This window comes from Diabrotica undecimpunctata, chromosome 1, assembly GCF_040954645.1.
Source record: "Diabrotica undecimpunctata isolate CICGRU chromosome 1, icDiaUnde3, whole genome shotgun sequence".
Taxonomy (NCBI): domain Eukaryota; kingdom Metazoa; phylum Arthropoda; class Insecta; order Coleoptera; family Chrysomelidae; genus Diabrotica; species Diabrotica undecimpunctata.
The window spans coordinates 58,275,567-58,292,757 of record NC_092803.1 but is presented as its reverse complement, the minus strand read 5'-3'; the positions used below and the strand labels follow the sequence as shown (position 1 = coordinate 58,292,757).

Sequence of the window (17,191 nt, the reverse complement as noted above, 5' to 3'; positions counted from 1 at the left end):
TTATTTAAGTAATAAAATTTGTATATCGGTTTTTTATTGCTTATGGACATTCAAAAGTACAACAATATATATATATATATATATATATATATATATATATATATATATATATATATATATATTGTCACATATTTGCATATATTTTTCATTATTATAGTATAGATAGTTATGACTTTTTGTTTCGGGTTACCTATAAAAAAAATCAAAAAATACACAAAAAAAGGCCTTGGCCACAAAAAAAAATTCAAAAAGGAATAATTTGATAAAAAAATAACAGAAACAGACACATAAAATATCCACAAAAACATCACACAACTGACTGGTGCATATCTACAATTAACATACGCACCCCAAGTTCGGAAGAAAAGCTGCTAGAATTAGAAGAAAAAATTAAGAAAATAAAGCGGAGAGTGATAGGACTGGCAGAAGTATGACGAAAAGGAGAGCAATGTATCGTAAAAAGTGGCCACCAACTATTCTAAAAAGGAGATAAAAATCAAGCTGTAGGCGATGTCGGCTAATTTATTAATAAAAAAGTGACATCCAGCATCATACAGCTATATCGAAAAGAGTAATATCAATAGACATAACCAACGTTATACATGTAAAATTATTCAGACCTATGCCACGTCATTAGATCATGCAGATGAGGAAGTTGTACAATTCTATGAAGACATTAATGAAGCAATGATGACAAACAAAGCAAGGTTTATAATCTTAATGGGCGATTTCAACGCAAAAATAGGTAACGACGTTAAACATAATGAAATTTTAATAGAAACCTATAGATGTAGAGAAAGAAATAATAGAACAATACGTTCTTTAAAAAACCAGAAAATAGAAGAACGACACGATAAACACACGTAGCGATTACAGAATACTAAGAACACGAATAAGAATTCATCACCAATACAGCAAGAAAAAAACTTAAGGTCTTTTGCTGTGCTAAGTTTGAAATAATTTGTAAACTGTATTCAGTTCCAATTAATTGTTTATACAACGTTATCTTATAATGTCCATTGTCGTAAGCTTCTTTACATATTTAATATCATTGACTGCTACATATCATTTAGAGATGAACTGATGATGATTTCTGATTAGAAAGCGAAACGTCTTCAATAAATAGATGAAGTAGCCACCTTCTTTGTCTTTTTTTTTCTCCACTTTGACCGAAGCACCCACCACTCTTCGAGTGTTCCTTAATTATATATATATATATATATATATATATATATATATATATATATATATATATATATATATATATATATATATATATATATATATATATATATATATTATATTATTATATACCGTATTAGAGGTTGTTGTTCCATGTCTTACGACAGATTCATCAGCATCGTCGAATTTTTCTTTAACAATACTTACTTCTCATTTAATGATAAATTCTATCAACAAACTTTCAGTACCCCTATGGGAGCTAAGATTTCTCGTATCATTGCAACTTACGTTATGGATTATGTATTAGACTCAGTCATTCCTTTACTATCCTTTAATATTCCATTTATTAAAAAATATGTTGATGATATCATTTTGGCTATACCCAATGACAAGGTAGATGAACTATTAGATACTTTTAATGGTTATGACCCCTACATCCAGTTCACTATAGAGAGGGAAGATGGTAATTGGTCCGTCCCCTTTCTCGACATAAGGATGATCAGGGAAACCAACAACATCAAAATAGATTGGTATCAAAAACCGACCCATTCTGGTAGATACCTTAACTACAACTCATACCATAATAATTCTACCAAAGTCAACTTAATCAAACAGATAAAAAATAGAGTAACAAAACTATCAGATCCTTCATTTCATACAAAAAACCTACAAATCCTACAGAAACTTTTTATTTCAAACGCTTATCCAACACCATTAGTTAATAAGATTTTGTTTAATACTATCCATGACGAAGATATTTCACCTTCCTTCGCGACTAACAATGCTGATCCTGATGTCTTAAGTGGGAACCCAGTCTCGGATACTCCTATAAACAAATATTTTTCATTACCATATTCCAGAGATATCACTCCGGGGTTAACAAGGATTCTGAAAAGTGTTGAAAATAGCTTTGGCAATAATAATAACAACATTAAACTAAATGTGGCTTGTAGATCAGCCCTAACAATTAATAATCTTTATTCTAAGATAAAAGATAAGACTCCCATAGATAGGCTTAGTAATATTGTCTACAACATTCCATGTCTCTCTTGCAACAATTCCTACATCGGTCAAACATCTCAATTATTGAAATCATGTATTACACTACACAAAAGTGATTCTCGACTTCACCCTGACCGTTGTGCATTAGCCAAACATGTCCATTCCACTGGTCATCTCATGGACTATACTAACACCACAATTCTCCACCGTGAGAACAATAAATCTAAAAGAGAGTTCATTGAAATGTCTTATATTTTCCTTAACGATTTCTCCATTAATGTTAAGAGTGACATCAAGAATTTAAGCGATATATACCACCTGTTACTTAAATCAGATACCAAGAACAATACTATATCACAGATAACTAACTTGACTGATATATCCATTAACAACTAACATACCTTTATAATTAATTTTCATTAACAAAAAATATATAACATTCCCTTGCTTTTCTTAGATACGTCTCAATAAGATTCAATAATACATGAACAATATAATATAATTAAATAAAGAAAATCAAAATAATATTTCCCTTTACTGGGATTTAAATTCATTCGTTTTTTACCAATGAACCTTAACGACATAAAGATTCATACGAACTAATGAAGTTGTCAGCGCTTGCGTTCTGGCTTAAACAGAACCTCACTTTTAACTATCTAAAAATCAAAAATTTAGTTATTGCCGACAATTCAAAGAATTACCTCCTTTTAAATGTAGTTGCATTGGGTTTTTCGATTAACCTTGGGTAAGCCTTTACGTGTCAAGTTCGAAGCTACCATACATTTCAATCCTTATAAAAAACTTTTTTTGCACATAGTAACAAAAAACACCACTATGTTAATAGCAAAGTTTTTTAATATTCTAACTCTACAATTCTAAGTTACGGTAAGATCAATAATGTTTTAATAGATAATATATGGTAGCTAATTATAATTTATTCTCTTTCAGCCCTGAAGAAGCCAAATTAATTCTCTTTGGCGAAAACGTTCGGCGAAATATTTGATACACATTAGAGTATTTCTTGCAGATTTCCACAATATTTAAGAGTTTACTGTATATATATATATATATATATATATATATATATATATATATATATATATATATATATATATATATATATAGGACAATGCAACTTTGTAAGTAAAAACAGAAGAAAAACCAAACAAAATAAAATTACAAAGAGGGGATAGACAAGGAGATTCTATCTCACATAAGCTATTTACTTTAGCTCTAGAAGAATATTCCGAACTTTAGAATGGGGAAATAAAGGAGTGACGATAGAGGGCGAAAACCTGAATCACCTAAGACTTGCCGATGATGTTGCGTTAATAGCCAAAGACAGAGAAAAATTGCAGGCAATGGTGTTAGACCTAAATACAAAATCAAAAGAAATAGGACTAAAAATAAATCAAGCAAAACAGAAATGAATGGACATACCTAAGGGAAGCTTACATCTGCCGATGGATGGAATGGCTTTTGATGATAATGATTTGGCACGGTCCTTCACCAATAATTGTATACTTTGATCTACCTCAAATAGAAGATACTAGAATTGCCAATGCACTGATGATACTGCTATAGTGGCAGTACAAAGCACTAATAGTGAGTCGGCGAGAAAAGAGATTATAAGACAATACAGATTATAAGATTGAACAAAGTCGTGTATATATTAACAAGCAACATGTAACGTTCTGAAATAAAGCAAAACATTTTAATATAACTCTGGACACAAAGCTTCGTTGGAAAGCGCAAGAAAAGAGGGGAGCTTGATATTATATGTAGAAAGTTATACAGGCTTATTGGAAGATATACTTAACAAAACTGAAAAAATACATAACAAAACATTAATTAACAACAAAATACTATGGAATAATTAAACTAAATAATTAATTAGTAAACTTACCGGATTTAGGCAAAAAACAATTAATATAGAGATGAACAACATATTCCCAAACATCCTATTATATCTTCATCTTGGGGCGTTTCATTTTGTCCTTTGGTGATACTACAGCACCTGTAAAAAATAAAAATGGATTTCTCCATTAGTTAGTTCTGTAAAAAAAGCATTTTGTAGGTTTTTACATGATTTATAAGGCTATCAATATTAAATCATTTTAAAACCAAAAAGGGAAGACTTTTAAAGGGTTGGTAAAGGTAGTTTTTGCATGTTAGTACAAGTTTTATGGGCCACTAAATTTTTACCGTACAAACCTAGTCCTAGTTTGCAAACCTAGTTCTTGGGAATTAAAAAAGCTACAAAAAAATTTTGTTGCTCTGTGAAAAATGCATAGTTTTCCCATCATTTGACTTTGAAACCTCAAAATTTAGCATTCGACGAAGAAGATCTAACCCATAATAAAGTATATCCCGCTTAATATTTGTCTTAAAGAAAATTAAAAAAAAAACGTTTTTCAAAAATTTTCGTTAAAAACAGGTTTAAAACTAATACTTTCGATGGCGAATAAATCGAAAACTATTAATATTATCAAAAAAAATGTATAAAACATTTTTTACTTCGAATTAATTTTCCCTTGGGACTACCCCCATGGCAAAAGCGCCTTTTGGCATTATATAGATTTTGATCTTTCGACTATCCCCTACTTATCCTTAAATGTTTAAGTAAATCGATTTTTTCCGAAAAAATTGCGAAGTGAAAACCTTCGTTTCCTGGACTACTAGAATTTAATGTGGTTCTAATCAGTGAGCTCTGAGAGATTAACATTTATTGAATCTACGCTTATGTTACTGTCTATGTTTGAATATTGAAGTATGATGTAAGTATTTGAAGGAATCAATGGTAGGTAGTATTAATTTTTGAATTTTATACGAATTTTATATTTATGCAAAACCTTATCAAAAGCTTGACTTACATCTAGTGATACCATTGGGCAATATTCCTATTCTTCTAATGCGGAATTGATTTTATGGGTTAATCGGAGGCATTTCTGGATAGCTGAGTGTCTATAACAGTCTGGTAGGTTGATAAGGAGATTTCACTCAGATCCTTTCTTGGTTTTGGAAATAAAAATATGTCTGCAATTTTTAGATTGTTAAGCCAATAATTACACCTTAATGTTGTATTCATCTTCTTCTTTAGATGCAAATCCACTAATGGATGTTAGCGATCACATTTTCCATTAATTCTCTATTTCTTGCAATATGTATCAGAGATTGTATGTCGTTAATCCCTGTCCATTGCCTTATGTTTCGGAGCCAGGACATTTTCTTGCGTCCCATTCCTCTCTTGCCTTCAATTTTACCCTCGATTATAAGTTGGAGGAACTGGTATTTTTCATTTCGCATGATGTGACCTAGATACGCCGTTTTCCTTTTCTTGATGGTTTCGAAAAGTTGGCGTTCTTGGTTTATTCTTTTAAGGACATCTATATTTGTGATTTTCGCTGTCCATGGTATTTTTAGGATACGGCGATAGAGCCACATTTCGAAAGCTTCTAATCTGTTTATATCCCTCGTTTTGAGTGTCCAGCCCTCTACGCCATATAGCAGCACTGACCACACGTAGCACTTAGTAAACCTTAGTCTTAGTTGAAGATCGAACTCTGAACAAGTCAGTACCTTCTTGAATTTTACGAAAGCTTGTCGAGCTTGCTCAATGCGACATTTTACTTCCCTGTCCGATGCCCAGTCTTCAAAAAGCCACGATCCCAGGTATTTAAATTTACTCACTCTTTCAATGGACTTAGTATTCAGTGTTATGGTGGAGTTTTCAAGTGCATCCAAGTTTCTGGAGATGATCATAAATTTGGTTTTTTTGGTATTAATCTCTAATCCCATTCGCTTACTGTGTTCTCCGATTATAGTGACAAGTTGTTGAAGATCGACTATGTTGTCACAAATTAAGACACCATCATCAGCATATCGTATGTTGTTGATCAGTACTCCATTCACTTTGATTCCCATCTTTGCATCCTCCAGAGACTCTTGAAATATGGCTTCCGAATAAATGTTAAATAAAAGAGGGGAAAGCACACATCCCTGTCGAACGCCCCTTCTTATATGTATGGGTTTGGATATAGAATTGTCTATTTTTAACTGTGCCGTTTGATGCCAGTACAAGTTTTCAATGCATATTATGTCTTTTTGGTCTATATCAACTTTCTTGAGGATCTGCATTAACTTGTGGTGTTGGACACGATCAAACGCTTTTTGGTAATCTAAAAAGCATAGGAACACATCCTTCTTCTGATCGTAACAATTTTGGACCAGCACCTGTGTTGCTACTATTGCTTCTCGTGTTCCTAAACCTTGCCTAAACCCGAACTGGGAGTCACTGATGTCCCATTCACATTTTTTGTATACTCTTTGATGTAGTATTTTTAAGAATATCTTTAAAGTGTGACTCATCAGGCTAATGAGTCTGTGATCCTCACATCTTTTTGCATTGACTTTCTTGGGCAGGGGAATAAAGGTAGAGCGTAACCACTGTTGAGGATAGCAGCCAGTTTCATAAATTAAGTTCAATATTTTGTGTAGTGCTGAAATTCCCCTTTCATCCAGTAATTTGAGTATTTCTGACGGGATTTCATCTGGTCCAGGTGCCTTATTGTTTTTTGAATTGAATATTGCCTTTTCTATCTCCTCTTTGGTGATTGAAGGGCCAGTCAGCTGATCGTCTGTATAAACTTCACTCATGGGTCTTTCGTCATGGAAGAGCTCCTGGATATAATTTTCCCATATATCAATTTTTTCCTTTTCACCCAGCACTATCTGGTTATCCTGATTAACTATGGTGGTTGGTCTTCGATTTCTGTATATTCCAGCAGTCTCCTTAAGCTTTTTATGTAAATTACGGTCGTCGTGCTGTCGTTGTAAATGTTCTAGATCGATACATTGTTGCTTAAGCCATTCATTTTTTGCTATTCTTATTTTTGCTTTTATTTGCCTGTTAATGTTTTCATACATATTGCTGCCATCTTGTTTATTCTTGTGTCTTCGTCGTTCTTCCATTAGTAATAGTATTTCGTCTGTCATCCATTTTTGCCTCTTGTTATTTTGTTTGTACCCTAAGTTGTTTTTCATGATGTCTGTTACAGCACTTGTAATCGTATTCCATGTTGGTGTTAGATCTTCGGCAATGTTTGTCGTCAATGTTGTATTAAATATACATATATGTAAGGATGACTATTCTGGTGGTGGTGGAATACTTAATAGGCACTTAATATAGAAGAAGAAGAAGAAAACCTGTAAGGGGTAAAAAGAACAGACGAGACGGAAGAGAAACCACCATCGATTCTTGAAGTTAAAGATGCAGTTAAAAAACTAGCCAGAAACAAATTACCCGGATTAGATAATCTCCCAGCTGAACTATATAAAGAAGGTTTGCCACGATACCATAATGGCGTTACAGCAGCTTATAAAAGAAATATGGGCACAGAAATCCCTCCCCAAGGATTGGAGATAAAAAAGTAGATATCTTTAAATACTCTAAGTACTAAGCTCACAGTACTATGTCATCCTATGGTACCATATGCAGAACAGATAGTAGGAAAATACCAAGTTGGTTTCAGAGGTGGTAAATAGACCATTCATCAGATTGCAAACCTGAAACAAATTTTAGAAAAAAACACTAGAATATGGCATTGATACTCATCATCAAATATTTATAGAATACAAAGCAGCCTACGACTCTGTGACAGAAGAGAAATGTTCAAAGCAATGAAAGAGCTAGGAATACCAAATCAGTTGATAAATTTAACAAAACTAACTCTTGAAAAAGTTGAATGTAGAGTACGAACTGAGTCTGAACCTTTTAAAACAAATAACGAGCTGCGCCAGGGAGACCCTCTCTCCTGTATACTGTTCAATCTGGATGTGGAAAAAGTAAGACGTATGTCACAAATTACAACCGCTAGTTCAATATATAATAAATCGGTGCAAATCCTGGAGTATGCTGATGATATCAATATGCTGTACGGAACGATAGGATTAAACAAGGAAAGAGTCTCTCTTTCCTTGTTTAATGTGGCCTCTGAAAATGGCACTTCCTGTCTAACAATATTTTTGTCCCCACTACCTTTACATTCCCTCTTTTCTCTTTTTGCTCGATAGTTATTGCTGATGTTATTGTTTGTCCCAACTGTCACATGAAAGATTAATTGTGTTTTCTATTGAAGTTTTTTAACAATTGTTTCACATTTTAGACTATTATTGTTATTATTTAATTAAAACTTTATTGTGCTCTAGTGTTTTTATTTTAAGTGTATTATGTATTAATATTATGTAATATTAATATTATGTAAGATAAAATAAATAAATAGATAAATTAGAACCCCTACACCACTGTATGATTATTGTGAAGTGTCATGAAATTTAAATTTGGCGCATTCGCATTTAAGGATATGTCCGCCATCAGAGGCCACTTTTTTGGTCTCCTTTTCATAACGATTAGATTCCCTCTTTTGTCTTTTTGCTCGATGGTGTTCGCAAAGGTAATAAGGTAATATGGCAATGTGTTTATTGTCTCATTAAGAAAATTTTTTTTTTTTGAATGTTATTGATATTATTTTATCTGTAAATACTTATCAGTAGCGATCTAAAAATAATAAAATTTTTAATTTTTTTCTATTTTTGCACTAATAACAGTGTATTTCTCTAAATGAATATAAAAAACGTTATCAGTTAAAATTGTATTTTTGCTTGTCTTCGACAGTATATGGGAGAATATAATATCAAATATTAGGAGAATCTGCTATTAACTTTATCAGCACAGCGGACCGTTTAAGTCAAAGCTTTCATCCAATATCCAAAATAGTCGCAAAGTCGTGAAATGTACTATACAGTATTTTCATCACAAGTGCTTTAGGTATGGTCCATTTATGTCAATACCTAAGTTGTTCCCGTATTCATTGATTAGTTGTTTTTCGCTTGCTCTATATTTTTCTTCACAATTTTTCCATACTATCCGTACGTGTAGTTCTCGATGATTCCCGTACAATTTCTCTATCTATTTTTAAATATTGATATTATACAATGGTATATCCATTGCTTTAAGAGTTGTTCTCTGTTTATAGCTCTCCAGAGCATTCTTATTTTATGAGTTCAAATAAGAGTTCTCTTGTTCTTGGCCTCTCTTATTGCTGTCGGTAGGACTGTCGATTAACAAACTTGTTTCGATGGTCTAATGAAAAAAGAACTGCTTATAATGTGCTTGTGTATTGCTGAAATATTTTATTAATCAGTAAATCCACACAAACATAAACATTTTTATCAGGTGTAAGCAATGTCATACTCATGTCAAAGAATGAAACCGGAATAAAACATTTGTAATTTCATCTGTTTCGTTACCACTCTATATAAAACAGAGCGCATGGGTATTTATCCTTCAGCTGCCAAATACATAATAAATCGATTCTTATTTTTAGAGGTTTCATACTTCATCATAAACAGTCGTAGGAGAATGTTTTTAATGATTTTTTATTGTCTGGAGAATTTTATGGGAACCATTCGGTGTCGAATGGGTTTATTATTATATAATGAATTAGAGCTTTTTATTTGTGTTTCCAGCACTGTTATTTCCAGATACACGGTGGATACAATAAAACGAATATGTACCTACGAATGTTTATAAAAAAAATTAGATCAGAATTCAATAACAACTCCCTTGAGCTAAATCGCAAAAAATAGTAATTGAATCGATCATGACAAGTTTTATAAGAATATTATAGCGGAATTAGCAAAATATAATTTAAGGCAAATTGAAGACAATCGAAATCAATAAAAAATATTAAAACATGAAGTAACAGTAGTTGGAAAAAGATGAAATCCATTAAATATTTATTCATGAACAGTTTATGGTGTGGTTGGTCTTTAGAAGGAGACACTATCACGCTGCTCCAACTTTTTTGTAGAAAAGAACTCAATTATAATTACATAAAATCACTTTTTACAATTACTATGTAACAATTGATATCACATTCATTCTTCCATTTCTTCTCCTTCGAAAATGAAGTCTTCTTCTGTCTTTTACAATTTCGTTTTTGATTTTTTATAAATATCTAACGTCCAATCCATTTGGGTCTACTCAAACCATGTGCAGTTAGTATCTTTAATATAATAATAATTATATTACCAATTTTATATTTGATATTTAATAATGTAATTATTTTCTATATTTATATAGCAAGGAAACATATGCAGTTGCTAACATGCAGGTTTGTAATTCTAGGTTTTTGGCCAAATTCACTTTTTGTCCACCTTTTTGGATCAAGACTTCCCGAACCACATGGTCGACCATTGGAAGTAAAATACTGCAGTAGGTAGCAGCTGCTATGAGAACTCAACATATCCCTGGAGACTAATACCAATATGAACAACTGGAACTAGCAACTGACAACTACATTCTACAATCCTCTCCAATACCCCCTTTACATGCAGCTCACTTCCGCGGCAGTGAGCAGGAAATTAAGCAGGGAAGTTGGTAGCCTGAGTATGTAAATACGTCGCTCTCGCTGCATTACTCATGCCACTGCCGCTGTCGTACGCTCCCTTCGTTAGCGGTTTTTTAACGGAAATCAAAGGACTTGCAGCGCGAGTGACAGTGACTGTTTACATGCTGCTCGCTGTATTGTCGGTATAGCGACTTATTTATTTATTGTTTGGTAAATTTTTCGTTAACTATGGTTGAGTGGAGCAATGACCAAGTGCTGAAGATTTTAGAGCTGTATGCTAGTGAGCGATTGTTGTGTGATTCTTCACATAAATACCACAAAAAAAAGCACAAAGTACATGATGCGTGGAAAAAGATCAGCATAAATTTGGAAAATACCTCAATAGAACAACTGAAATCGAAAAAAAGTCACTAATGGCAAAATTCCGATCCCTTATAAAAAAGAAAAAAGTATCAATTAAATATGGAGCGGGTGCTGGTGAGGTTTCTCAGCTCATTTAATTTGCTTTTAAATTAATGGAGAGTTTTTCGGGAACAGTTTATGATGTGGATGACACAATAAATACCGAAGCCGAGGTAAGTAAATAAAAAAAAATAAATGCTTTAACTAATATTTCTTTTATAAACCCAAGAGCTTTATACTTTTTAATCCGATTAAAACCCGTAACCAATTAATGAGAAAAATGAGAAAAAAAACTATAAATAATTGATGGATTCGACCGATACTTGATGGAAATTCATTTTATGTAACAATAAAACACTGAAAACTTTGTTTTCAAAACTTACACAACATTCAATAAATGTTGTGGAAGTTTTGAAAACAAAATTGTCAGTGTTTTATTGTTACAAAAAACTATAAAGTTGTAGAGTAGTAGTTGCTGCTTGTCTGGCCACAGGTTGTATAGTTCTTAAGGCAGATAAACCTGTATTCTATTGCCTTCAATAAATACCCCGTTCTGAATGGTACCAAAAGTCGCGGGAGGTGTGTACAAATTTCGAGAATGTAGTCTTTTTCCTAAGAAATTATGTAATAAAATGCAACTAAATGTTATTATCGGTACCTTGCTTACGTCGATTTCTATGGGTTTTTTAAAGACTCTATAAATAGATTACTTTGGTGTGTCAACACACCAAAAGTATTTTCAATAATCACACGACTGCTTGAAAGTTTGTAGTTGAATGTTCGTTCATCACCTAGAAAAACATAAGGTATATGCTGTTGTCTGCCAGGTAATTGGGCGTCCGGTGGTAAGTTAAGTGCATTTAAAAATTTTATTTAAACAATTTCCTTTATAAAAGATATATTTAAAAAAACCCTATCGGGCTACGTCATCATCAGTGCTATCAGGATGTACATGTTTGAAACCACTAAACATTTGGGTAAAAATCCTTTAAATGTAGTTTGATTACCTTTATATTACATCTTGATATTTAAAAACTATGGTTTAAGTTATAAAAGAAGTTGTTCACATGGCAACTCCACTGGGGTTGCTAGTCCTTAGACGAAGTGTCTGTGAGGACCTATTGCTATAACTAGGTTCACCATTATTGCAATAATGGTTCAATTAAAATACCCAAGCGTATTTTTGTTGGTATTGGAAATCTTACTTTTTTGTGTTTTCTTTTTATCATGGGCTCAATTTTCTGAAGCAAAAATAAAAATCTATGCGTAGCGTTCTGCAAAAGTAAAAAAATTCTCTCGATTTCTCACAACTCCATGAGAAGCCATTTTCAGATTATTATCCAAATAAAAGACTTATACTGTTCTGTTGCGATGAATCACTGTCATCCACCATCGTCTTTGGCAGCCGTAGCTCAGTGGCTGTGTTACTGGCTTAACAAGCTGGAGGGCCAGGGTTCGAACGCCGGCACCGACAAAATTTTTAATTTCTAATTTAACTGAGCTGCCACCGTGCTTCGGAGGGCACATAAAGCCGTCGGTCCCGGCTACAAAAGTAGTCGTTAAGTCATGTTAGGGGCGCTCGCGCGACCTGAAAACCCTAACCCTACACCTTAGCCAGAAGGTTACACGAACTTTACTTTACTTTTGTTACCATCGTCTTTTTCGACATCGACGTTTTTGTTCTACCTTATTTGTTTTTAAAACGTTAGGATAATTTTGTAAACTTTTTGTAAACACACAGAGCTGTCGCCGCAGTGATTTCTACGCCCTCTATTACTGATGGTACACTGATGCAACAGTTATTTGCCTTAAATGCTGCCGTGGAATTATTTCGGACAGGGCTGTGGATAACGCGAGTAGCAGCAGCAATGGCTGCATGAAAAGACAATATTAGAAGCTATAAGTACCATTTAAAATTTTTTTGTAATGTTTTGTGTGAAGAAATGTTTAAATTTTAATAGTTATTGTGTATTATTTACATAAATATATAATAATTATATTATAAATTAATACTTCAATTGAGTTTATTTAACTTAAAATATGAAACGACTTATTTTTAAGAAATTTTTACACTTAGAATAAACGGTTTTAAAAATATTATATATTATTTATATAAATAATAAACATTAATTAATAAAATTTCAATATTTCTTAAAAAATAATAGTTAAATCCAACGTTTTTGTGAAAAAAATTATTTAATTGATTTTTCCGGAATTTTGAGATATTTCGGAGGTGAGAATAGAACAACTATCATTATTTTATTAAGCTACCGCAATTTAAAGAAAATTAAGTTCGAAGAAACCAAGATTTTGCAAATTTTTTCAGTGGGCTCCCATTTGAAGTTCTATTCTAAAAAACACGGAGCTCGGACAGGCGGTATTTTACGAGTAGCATCACTTTAATGGGCTATACTTTTTCACTCCGGCTCGGTATACGCCATATATAAAATGAATCTTAAAATTTAATCTTTGTTTATAATCTGTTTAATTTTTAGCCCTTAATAAACAATGGAAATATGAAGAAAAAAATGTTCATCTTAGGTCTTATTGGTCATAGAAGGCTTTTTTAAAGAATGTGTTTTTCATCATGTTTTCAGTCAGCCTGCTTACAAGCAGTTGACATAAAAAATATCATAATAATTATAAATGTTTATAAAATAACAAGTCAGAACTTTTTAAAATGGTTTATTGAATAACTTTTTAATTTTGGTAAAATGTGAATTTTTTTTAAATATATCTTAAAATTGATGCATCAAAGAATCAAAGAATCGATTGCGATTTGCTAAATACCTTTAATATAATTTCTTAGCAAATACAGTTTTTTAAATAAGCGCTCTTCGGGATAAACTAATTGAATAACTTACAAACTATTTGGTCGTTCTAGCTGATACTTAGCACACATCAATAAATCAATAGTTGTCATAATTTCAAGTAGTTACATTATGTAAAACACAAAGTCATTAACATTTATAAATTACTGCAAAAATTAAGGTTTTTTGCAACTATTTCGGTCAATTGTTTATGTACTTTTATATATAATTTTTATATTATATTATATATAAGCAAAAATTATTTTTTCACTTTTTATAATTGTTAAAAAAAAACAAAGCAAGATTAGGTGTACGTCTTTAAGGATTTGTCATCAGCTATCTCTCATATACGAGTACCTTTTAGAAGTTTCAAAAACCTGTATAAAATTTTTTCAACCGTTCTATTTTTTAGTGGCCTAATGTGGAAAATATTGTGGAGAGAACACGTCACAAACAAAGACGTTCTGAGAAGCTCGAATAAGGATATTTTAAATACAATTAAAACAAGAAAAGTGCAATATCTCCTCGACATATTATACGTGGGGAGATACAACTTGCTCCAACTGAATATGCAAGGAAACATCGAAGGAAAGAGAACCATAGAGATACACAGCAAATTTGCTTAAACCTTTAACACCATAAGAATCAGCAATGATGTAATAAATAACATATTTAATATTATTTAAAGGGTTTTTAACCCCAAAAATATTAATAGAAAAATGTAACGAATACAAGTTTCCAGTTTTCCTAGCATTTGTAGACTACGAAAAAGCTTTCGATACCATAGAACACACGGGCGTAATAAAAGCAATGCAAAATTGTAGAATAGACAGCAGATATATTAACTTAATAAAAGAAACTATGAACCAAGCTAAAGCTACATACTACCTAAATGAAAATGAACACACGAACCCTGTACCATTAAACAGGGGAGTCAAACAGGGAGATACTTTATCACCCAAACTGTTCACCTTAGTTTTGGAGGACGTTTTTAAAAACCTTAATTGGAAATATAAGGGAATAAACATCAATGGCCGCTACCTCAGTAATCTAAGATTTGCAGATGACATAATCCTGATAGCTACTGACCTACAAGAAATGCAAACCATGCTTTTAGAACTACATACCGAATCTTCTAAAATAGGACTGAAAATGAATTTAAACAAAACAAAAGTCATGCACTCCGAAGACACCGTGACAATAATAAACGATAAAGTTATAGAAAAAGTTGAAGAATATATATACTTAGGACAAAAAATAATACTAAATAGGGAAATTCAAACTGAAGAAATAAAAAGAAGAAGAAAGTTAGCTTGGGCAGCACTCGGTAAACTGAACTATATACTCAGAAATCAACAAATTCAATTACATCTTAGATCTAAAGTTTTTGATGCATGCATTATTCCGATATTAACTTATGCGGCACAAACATGGACAATCACAAAAAAGAATATGAATATACTTAGTCACTCAACACGCGATGGAAAGAGCAATGCTAGGTATATCACTTAAGGACAAGAAAACAAACACATGGATAAGACAGAAAACCAAAGTCACCGATGTGGTGCAAAAATCATTAAAGTTGAAATGGGAATACGCTGGACATGTAGCTAGGAGCGATCTAAACAAATAGCACAGATCAATTTTAACCTGGAGACCATACCAACACAAAAGACCCAGAGGCAGACCTCCTACGAGATGGACAGATGATCTGAAAAGGACTGCCGGGAAAAATTGGCTACAAGTAGCGTACAATAAAAAACAATGGAAAGGAAGACTTGAAGAGGCTTATGTTCAGATGTGGACGTGAATGGCTAGACGAAGAAGAAGAAGAAGAAAGGGTTTTTACCCACATATTTAATGGCTTCACCTATGTATACTTGGTAACTGCCCCGATGGTGGACTTGTTAGTCGAAAAACATTCTGCGATAAAGCCCGAAAGGTTCTTTTTAAATATATCTACCTTTTTTAAGGGTTTTTTAAATAAAAAATTTTGGTTCATATCAACTTCGTCTTGTTTGGGGAAATCTTCCATGTATCCTGCTATATTGTAGTAGTCTTTTCTTTAAAATATACTTTTATTTTTTGTTACTTTGTTTACAGTTACCTTCAGTATGTGACGGTACTCAAATGAAATTATCTTTAATATTCTTATTTTCTGCATATTTTAGTTGCTTTTTAGTGAGAAGGAGTATTGGATAATCACAATAGTGACACTGAGAATCAGTAATAATGATATTCTTCTTATGGTGCCCTATCCAATTAGTGGATGTTGGCGACAATTCTGGCATACTCCTCTCGGTCTTGTGTGGCTCTAAAGAGTGCATGGGCATCGAGGTTTGTCCAATCCCTTATGTTTTTAAGCCATGAGTATTTCTTTCTTCCAATGCCTCGTTTTCCTTTCATCTTCCCTTTTATAATAAGCTTTAAGAACTGGTACTTGGAATTTCAAAATATATGACCCAGATGAGCAGTTTTTCTTCTTTTTATTGTTGGCAGAAATTCTCGTTCTTTGCCCCATTTAATACTTCGACATTTGTTGTGTGATCTGTCCAGGGAATTTTAAGTAGTCTTCTAAATACCCATATTTCAAAGCCCTCCAATCAGTTCATCACATTGGCCTTTATGGTCCAGGTTTCTACACCATATAGCAGTATGGCGTAAATGTAACATTTAATAAAGCGATATCGAAGCGTTAAGTTAAGGCTGCTGTTGCTTAGCAAGGTTCTCATATTAGTAAATACTGTTCTAGCTTGCTCAATCCTGCTACGTATCTCTATGTCTGGGTGTAGATCTTCAGTTATCCGAGATATCTGAACTTGGGGACCTTTTGGATAGTCTTATTGTTTATTTTTATATTTAATTGAATATTTCTTGTTCTGCTAGCCATCATTACCTTCGTCTTGTCTATATTAATCTTCAAGCCCAGTTGTTCTCCTTCAGTGTTTATTCTATCTATTAGTGGTTGTAGTGCTTCTTGGCTATCAGCTATGATGACTGTATCATCAGCATAGTGAAGATTACTAATAGTCTGTCCGTTGATTTTGATTCCATCTTCAGTGTCACTTAAGGCTTTATCAAAAATCGTTTCAGAGTAAATATTAAAAAGGAGGGGTGACAGAACACAACCCTGTCGCACACCATTTCGATTGAGAAATATGATATAGATTCCAGTTCTACTCTCACCGATGCCACTTGATTCATATAAAGGTTCTTTATGATTTTAAGGTTCCTCATCTTTAAGGCTCATCTATCGAACGTTCCTGGAGCAATCTTAATAATTCTGAATAACTAACACAATCGAACGCTTTCTGGTAATCTATAAAGCATAGAAAGACAATTTTTGCTGATCTCTGCATTTCTGAAGTAGGACAGTTAAGCTCA

The 17,191-nt window shown here is 32.6% G+C and overlaps 1 protein-coding gene across 1 annotated transcript in view; it reads right to left on the bottom strand.

Moving 5' to 3' along the window:
• LOC140449646 (uncharacterized) overlaps nucleotides 1-17,191 on the bottom strand; it is a 156,496-nt gene that overhangs the window by 101,036 nt on the left and 38,269 nt on the right. The window contains exon 2 of the mRNA XM_072542907.1: nucleotides 4,091-4,201. Within this exon, the coding sequence (XP_072399008.1) occupies nucleotides 4,091-4,144 (54 nt within the window). The 5' untranslated portion in view covers nucleotides 4,145-4,201. The remainder of the gene's footprint in view (nucleotides 1-4,090; nucleotides 4,202-17,191) is intronic.